Source organism: Megalobrama amblycephala, linkage group LG20 (genome assembly GCF_018812025.1).
Source record: "Megalobrama amblycephala isolate DHTTF-2021 linkage group LG20, ASM1881202v1, whole genome shotgun sequence".
NCBI lineage: Eukaryota > Metazoa > Chordata > Actinopteri > Cypriniformes > Xenocyprididae > Megalobrama > Megalobrama amblycephala.
Genome location: NC_063063.1, coordinates 29139478 through 29148349, shown reverse-complemented (window position 1 = coordinate 29148349; position 8872 = coordinate 29139478). Strand labels below are relative to the sequence as shown.

General features: G+C 43.0%; 1 protein-coding gene across 1 annotated transcript; it reads right to left on the bottom strand.

The window, feature by feature from the left end:
* Positions 1 to 2501: 2501 nt before the first annotated feature.
* LOC125255669 (mucin-12-like) lies at positions 2502 to 7231 on the bottom strand. The gene is made up of 3 exons (XM_048171080.1): positions 7073 to 7231; positions 6826 to 6881; positions 2502 to 6733 (listed from the first exon to the last, which is right to left on the bottom strand). Exons 1-3 carry the CDS (start codon positions 7105 to 7107, stop codon positions 2613 to 2615), a joined length of 4212 nt encoding a protein of 1403 aa, XP_048027037.1. The 5' UTR covers positions 7108 to 7231; the 3' UTR covers positions 2502 to 2612.
* Between the last annotated feature and the right edge of the window lie 1641 nt (positions 7232 to 8872).

Here is an 8872-nt window from a genome sequence, read left to right as displayed (position 1 = left end):
ATGCTTCTACAAATTGAGGAACAAAATTCACAGAGTTGCTTCCTCTCACCTCAGTGCTGTGTCTAACACATGAAAGGATTTTCACAGAGTCAGGTATCATTATAATCATGAAAAGCCTGTGTGCAACATTGTCATATCTTTACTTCCTTTACAGATCAAAGTCACTGTTGCTGATGGGTTTGTGGAGATCATTACATGTCTCACTACACGGATCCACAACTATAAATCACCTGACCGCGTTCTAGTCACCTGACTCTACTCTGTCAAACCCAGGGACTGGCAGTCTCTTCGCGGTCATGGAGCTAAACACTGAATCGTATTGCTTCAAGGTAATCCAATCAAAATGAGACGATACACCTTGAGTGGAATTTGTTGCCATTATTTGAGATAATGAAAGGGGACCAAGGATCTCCGGTGAGGAGATAAAATGCATTTTAGTGCCTCCTTTAACAAGAAGAAAATGGAAGTATTGATCTGTTCTGCCCCTGTGATTTCTGCTGTTGAGTGTTTGAACAGTGATATTTATGCAGGTGGTTCCAGAGACCCACTAGATATGCAAGGTTGGAGAGAGAAGGACAGAGCAAATACAGCATAAATGGTCCCAACTGCAGCTTATTCTGGCCAAAAACTGCCCAAGTAGAGACAGGTAAGATCTATCTGACCCCAAAAGGTCAACAATACCTGGAATAAGGTACCTGCTCACATTTACATTTGTTTCCTTGACAAAAGTATGCAATGTGTAATCTGAAAGAAAAAAAAATCTAAAATACACAACAGTAAAAGCTATTATGCAAAATATCTGTTTACTTAGAATCACAGCTGAAGGGACTGAATGCACAAACAACTCCATTGCATCTCCATCATTTTAATGTACTTTACACATTTCTGCACCATTTCTTAATGTACACAGCTATACTGTGACATTTTGGCAATACACATTTTCATATGCCAATAAATCACTGCTGAATGTTGAATGGGTGTGGGAGAAAAAGAGAGCGATAAAGAAAAAGGAAGGGGTTGGTTCTCATTTGTTGACTGACTGCCCTCTCTGACAGAGGAATATTAAACCGCATTTCATCTCCTCTTGGCTTTAATGAGGCTCACTAAAGATGCTCAGAGTAGAGGTCTTCACGGGTCCAAAAATTTGTACCTGAACCCAAATAGACCCGTAAATGTGCTACACAAAACCGACCCGGACCCCACTATTATTTTGAAAGTTGGACCCGGACCTGCGCAGAACCAAGAAATGCCATAAATGTACTACCCAGAACCAACGTGGACCCATCTATTATTTGAAAGCTGGACCCGAACCCGGCTGGGAAGAGACAGACCCGACCGGACCCGATCAGCATATAGGTCTATTCCACAGCAATTGGCTATAATAATAAGTCAATAAACAAGTTGCAAAGATAAAACGTTTTGTCTTACCTATAGTAGCCTTTTCCCTTGTACCTGACTGTGATGCACAGTCCTCCTTCCTTGCCAAGAAAGTTCCATCCATGTTATTCCTCTCTTGCCTATTCAAATGCTTAATCCACTCATTATTCCAGCTTTAAAAGTCTACTTGCAGTTTTGCATTTTGTTGTATCTCAAGTCAACTCATATAATAAAATAATTCTACTGTTTGCCCTTTTGAACTTGGCCTATAATAATAATTGCTTGTTCAATGACATGGCCGCTGACGTTAGCATTACTTATTTGCGATCATTTCTGTGCTCTCTGAGCCGAGTCTGACCAAAATTTTAGATATAACAAGACGGTTCATTCATAAAAATAGGAGAAATAAAGTGGGCTCGCTTGTGACTGAAATATGTTAATTAAATGCGAGTATGCAAGGCTGCAAGCAGTTTCTGAGATTTGAAGTTTGTTTGCATTAACTCCACCCACTCCTCTTCTGATGGCTGGGGTCGCTCATTTTTCACCTTATTTCCCGGTTCATACTTTGCAAGTTACAAAACACACGCACAGTGCTGACTGACTGAAGGCTGGGTGATCTCCAAGTCCAATTGGCTCAGGTATTACACACAATGTTAAACAGACCCAGGAACTGAAGATTGGGTCCAACTGGACCCAGCTGACCATTTAAAAGACCCGAACCCGTAAGGGTCTTGGGTCCTCTGTAGATCTCTAGCTCAGAGCAAAGACAGGGCATGGTCACAGCCAGCCAACATGCCTGTTCTTCAGAAAAACCCACCTTTCTCTCCCCATCACCTTAAAGTCTCCCTGTCCTAAAGACTTGCACTCCCAAGCCCTTCTACATTCAGTTGAGACCCTTGCCTTTTCATGCATTCTAAATCAAAAGTTATGCTAGTCTCAGCATTGTCAATCTTAACAATTGTGTTGGCACATAAGGTACATTAAACCGGTTAAGCAGAAAAAGGATGATTTAAACCCCTACAAAAAAAAAAAAAAAAAAAAAAAAACCATTACTAAAACACCATATTAAACCAGCAATTGTTCAACTTAAGTTGTAAAGGCTCAAAATACCACAGGAAACAACATTGCTACTAAGTCAATTTATTGATTCAAGTTACATTGTACAAAGCACACCAGATTTATGCCATTTAGCACTGACATTAGTCCAAGGTGCAGATCATGTATAAGACAGTCCATTAGCCCTTGACAGATGAAGAGTATCTTCCTGAAGCAGAGGAGCTCTTGGAAGGTCTAGAATTGCTCAAAGGTTTCTGGTCATAGGAAGCATATCTACTTGAGATAACTGAGGTTGAGTCACTGGACTGACCAGAAAACATGCCTTGTGATGCTGCTTGGACATTTGAGCCTAAAGATGAAGTCATGGAGTCTGTGGGGTGTTGAACAGAAGCAAACAGACCAGGAGACGTGTTTCTACGGATCACAGAGCTAAAACTCTGGCTACTCTGGGCCACAGAATCCACAGGAGGGCTCAGGGCTGGCATTACAGAAGCACTGGAAAACTGAGGGGTTTGAGGTGAAGAGCTGCTCTGAGATACTGCTGTACCAGAGGCCTGAAACCCTTGGCTCCAACTAGAGGCTGAAGGCAGCAATTGAGACAACAGGGACCCACTTGGAGTAAACTGACTGTACACTGGCACTTTGGCAACCACAGCAGGTGCATACAGGCTAGAGATACCTTGAAGCTGGAGAGATGAGCCATCAGTAAAGGTGCTTCTTGTCTGTGTGGGCACATAACGACTAGAGCCTGCCAGCTGAGTAGGACTGGCACTCTGGGAACTTGATGCATACAAGTCAAAAGCACTCTGATCACTGGTAGATTGGCTAGAAACATCAAGTGAGGAGCCATACTTGATATATGCAGGGGATCCAGGCCTGTACTGACTTGAGGCACTTTGAGACTGGCTGGACAAGCCACTATATCTACCACTTCCTTCCTGTGTGGAGGCAAATTGGCCAGGACTTGCTGCTGGTGTAAGGACAGAGATTCTACTGGGAGCCTTAGAGTCTTGAAACAGAGAGCTACTCTGAGATACTGTTGTACCAGAGGCCTGAAAACCTTGCGGCCACCTTGAAGTGGATGGCTTCAATTTAGATGGCTGGCTCAGAGACAAGGAAGATCCACTTGGAGGAACTCTATTGTACACTGGCACTTTTGCAACCAAAGCAGCAGGGGTATACTGGCTTGAGGCACTTTGAGACTGGCTGGACAAGCCACTATATCTACCATTTCCTTCCTGTGTGGAGGCAAATTGGCCAGGACTTGCTGCTGACGTAAGGGTAAAGAACCTACTAGCCTTGGAGCCTTGAGATGAAGAGCTACTCTGTGATGTTGCTGTACCAGATGCCTGGAAACCTTGGGACCAACTTGAAGGCTTCAATTGAGATGGCTGGCTCAGAGAGGAGGAAGATCCACTTGGAGCCCGATTGTACACGGGCACTTTTGCAACCAAAGCAGCAGGGGTATATTGGCTAGAAGTACCTTGAAGCGGGAGAGGGGAGCCATCAGTAAAGGGGATTCCGGTCTGTGTGGAGGCAAATTGTCCAGGACTTGCTGCTGAAGTAAGGGTAGAGAATCTACTGGGAGCCTTAAAATCTTGAGACAGAGCGCTACTCTGTGATGCTACTGTACCAGAGACTTGAAAACCTTGCGACAACCTAGAGGTGGAAGGCTGCCATTGAGATGGTTGGCTCGAGGAGTATCCACTTGGAGCAGCCTGACTAGACACAGGAACTTTTGCAGCCAAAGCAGGGGCATACTGGCTAGAGGCACCTTGAAGCTGGAGAGAGAAGCCATCAGTAAAGGTGCTTCCTGTCTGTGTGGGCACATAACGACTAGAGCCTGCCAGCTGAGTGCCAGTCCTACTCTGGGAACTTGATGCATACGAGTCAAAAGCACTCTGATCACTGGTAGATTGGCTAGAAACATCAAGTGAGGAGCCATACTTGACATATGCAGGGGACCCAGGCCTGTACTGACTTGAGGCACTTTGAGACTGGCTGGACAAGCCACTAGATCTACCACTTCCATCCTGTGTGGAGGCAAGTTGGCCAGGACTTGCTGCTGGTGTAAGGACAGAGATTCTACTGGGAGCCTTGGAGCCTTGAGACAGAGAGCTACTCTGTGATGTTGCGGTACCAAATGTCTGGAAACCTTGTGACGCCAGTGTACCAGATGCTGGAAAACCCTGCGACCACCTTGAAGCGGAAGGCTTCAATTGAGATGGCTGGCTCAGAGACAAGGAAGATCCACCTGGAGGAACCCGATTGTACACTGGCACTTTTGCAGCCAAAGCAGCAGGGGTATATTGGCTAGAGGTACCTTGAAGCAGGAGAGAGGAGCCATCAGTAAAGGTGCTTCCTGTCTGTGTGGAGGCAAATTGGCCAGTACTTGCTGAGGTAAGGCTAGAGTACCTACTGGGAGCCTTGGAACCTTGAGATGGAGAGCTACTCTGTGATGTTGCTGTACCAGATGTCTGGGAACCTTGTGACACCACTGTACCAGATGCCTGAAAGCCTTCAAGTTGGTCCCAAGGTTTCAATTGAGATGGCTGGCTCAGAGAGAAGGAAGATCCACTTGGAGCAGCCCGATTGTACACTGGCACTTTTGCAGCCAAAGCAGCAGGGGTATATTGGCTAGAGGTACCTTGAAGCGGGAGAGAGGAGACGTCGGTAAAGGTGCTTCCTGTCTGTGTGGAGGCAAATTGGCCAGGACTTGCTGAGGTAAGGGTAGAGAACCTACTGGGAGCCTTGGATCCTTGAGACAGAGAGCTACTCTGTGATGTCGCTGTACCAATTGTCTGGAAACCTTGTGACGCCACTGCACCAGATGCCGGAAAACCTTGTGACCACCTTGAAGTGGAAGGCTTCAATTGAGATGGCTGGCTCAGAGACAAGGAAGATCCACTTGGAGGAACCCGATTGTACACTGGCACTTTTGCAGCAGGGGTATATTGGCTAGAGGTACCTTGAAGCAGGAGAGAGGAGCCATCAGTAAAGGGGCTTCCTGTCTGTGTGGAAGCAAATTGGCCAGTACTTGCTGAGGTAAGGCTAGAAAACCTACTGGGAGCCTTGGAGCCTTGAGATGGAGAGCTACTCTGTGATGTCACTGTACCAGATGTCTGGAATCCCTGGGACCACCTTGAAGTTGAGAGCTTCAATTGAGATGGCTGGCTCAGAGATGAGGAAGATCCACTTGGAGTAGCCTGACTGTACACCAGCACTTTTGAATCCAAAGCAGCAGGGGCATACTGGCTTGAGGTACCTTGAAGCTGGAGAGTAGATGCTGGATCAGTAGATGCAGAGGACAGTGAATATAACCTGCTATGAGACTGAGAGATGCTCTGAGATGCACCAGATGTCTGAAATCCTTGTGACGCCACTGTACTAGATGCCTGCAAACCTTTAGTTGTAGAGGTTGAAGGCTGCCACATCTGAAATGGCTGGCTTTGAGACAGAGAGGATCCACTCTGAGTTGCTGGATAGTACCAACTTAACACAGGCACTTTTGCACCCAAAGAAAGTTTGGAAGCATACTGGCTAGTGGTAACTTCAGGTTGGAAAGATGTAGGCACATATTGACGGGAAGCTGCCAGCTGAGTGCCAGCCCTGCTCTGGGAGCCTGATGTATACTGGCTGTAAGAGCTCTGACCACTAGTAGACTGGCTAACACCTAGGGGTGAGGCAGCAAGTTTGGCATATGCAGAGGACCCAGGGATATTCTGACTTGCAGTACTGGAGGGAAGAGACTGGAGGAGCAAACCACTTACACCATGTGTAGAAACAAGCTGGCTGGAACTGCCTGCCTTTTGTGGCCTAGAGCTGCCCTGAGAGGTGTAAGTAAACTTACTGAGGGAATTGGCTGAGGAACCAGTGGAAGAGCTACTCTGAGCAGAAAGTGGACTAGAGCTTTCTACCAATTGAGGGCCAGTCTGGTTAGCTATATCCTGGACACTTGGACTGAAGGAACCCTGAAGTTGCAGCAGTGATGTGATGCCGTCTGAACCATGCTGATTTTGAGGTAGAACCATGGAACCAGACACGGAGGCACTTGGTGCACTTAGGGTATGAGACATAGATTCATAGCTGCTGGAAACACCACCTTTTACATATTGATGTGAAAGGGAAAATCTGGACCTGTTGGCATTCAGGCTTTTCCCAGCAAGCACATTAGAGGCCACTTCTTCAAAAGGAATGCTTCCTGTCACTGGAGCCTCCAACACAGAAGACTGGGCTCCCCGAGGTGAGAATTTGTGGACATGCCCTTTCCGTTGAGAATGAAAATCCTCAGAACTCCAACCTACAGAAAATGAGTACAGCAAATAAAGAGAAAATAGGTGAAGTCTTACGTGTAGTAGGTGAAGGTCTCATTTTTATTAACAGGATACTGACCTTTATGTCCAACAGCATGTTTCCAGAATATCAACAGAATCAGTAGTATAGGGACCCTAAAGAGAAAGAAAAAAAATATATATATATATATAATAATAATAATAATAATAATAATAATAATAATAATAATAATAATAATAATAATAATAATAATAATAATAATAATAATAATAGTAACAAACTCTTGCACAACACATGAACATCACAAACACTCCAAACTAAGATTTAAAAACAAGTTTCAACTAACCTGTTCCACCCCAGGTCCATTGCAAAAAAATACATTAACAGAACTACTTTGCAAACAATTGATTCTGTTGTTCTTCAAACCAGAAAAGCTAAAAATCTATGTATACTTTCAAAACCAGGCATTTGTTTTTTTATAGGCCTGTGTGTCCAATCAGCTCGCACGTTCAATGACATAAGATACTGTTCACCTGTGAACACTTATCTGAATATTTGATTGAATTTGTCAAAAAGTAATTAAACATAATTACCCATCTCATTACCCAACCCTTTATTCTAAAACACTGAAAATCTTATAATTGGCAATCCAGCTCCATGGTCTTCTCAAACAGGGGTGCGTTTCCCAAAGCGAACTATGGTCGTAAGTCCGGTCGTTACCAATAGAGTTCAATGGGACTTACGACCATAGTTCACCAACGATGCTTTCGGGAAACGCACCCCAGGACTATGAGAGTTTATTTACACTCTAAATAAAAAAATAAAAAAAAATGTACTGGTTAAAATTGTATTGTAGGCTAGAGAATCACACAGTGACAATGGTTTGTAGAACCACAAGACTAAGCTGCAATGGATTGTTGAACTACTTTTTTTTTTCTTTACCTTGAATATGGTGGCTTATGAATAATCCAATAAAACAATAGACAAAGGTAGTAAAGAAGGAAATACATTTTCACATTCAAATGTCTTTCGAGTGCAACTAGTAAACAAATAAGGCTATTTAATGTATATGCTGCTAAAAGAAGGTTATTATCCACCTACTTAAAAAAACAAAATTCATTGTTAAAGAGCAAGTGTTGTTTAATTGATCTTATATGCTATCATAGTAGACCTATATACATTGAACTATGCACATTAAGATATTTTCATATCCTTCATTTTCAGAATAGACACATAAAGAGCTTTTTTTTTTTTTTTTTTTTAATAAACTCACCAGTGCCATTATAGATATGCTATTCACAGGCATATGTCACATATGATTAATTTATTCTGCACTATGAAGTGTCTGACTTCATTTTAAACGCTTGTAGGCCCGGTTTCACAGGGTTTAGCCTAAACCAGGATTAGGCCTTAGTTCAATTAGGGCATTTAAGTAGCTTTTATAAATGCTCACAAAAAAAAAAAAAACAAACAAAAAAACACATTACTGGTGAGCATCTTGAGATAAAATAATGACACTGACATATTTTAAGATATGTCAGTACAAGTTGCTTCAGTTAAAACAGCTCAAACATGCATTTTAGACTAGGACTAGCTTAAGCCTTATATGAAACCGGGGGGAAATTACTTACTATGTGTAATACCGCTATAGTTTAACCATCAAGATTTAACCACCAGACTAGCAAGAATTTAAATAAGCCAAAATGTAAGTAATAAATGCAAATATAAAACACATTTTTGTAGACCTACTATTGTCATTACCAATGCCTTATTACAATTTAAAGGTTTTGTAGTAGTGCACATTATATTTATAACAGCCATCACAAAGTGTATGCTTACAACAGTGTTGTCTGGAATGCATTCCCGCTCTTTGAGGCAGTGTGATAAACCTGCATTAGTCTGTGTATGTGTGTGTACCTGCAGTGATTATGCATGACTATGAACAGTGTTTCAGTTCATGCATCAATGAATATTTAAGTGTGTTATTGTGGAGATAACAATCGGCTCTCGGCTTAAAACCAGATGTACCAGGTGTAGGATATCCAGGATAAAAATTCAGATAAAGGCAGCAAAAAATTGCCTAATCTAACAACCTGCAATTAAAAGCAGTTAGTTGAGCACTTTAATGAGGGCACAGATTCACACA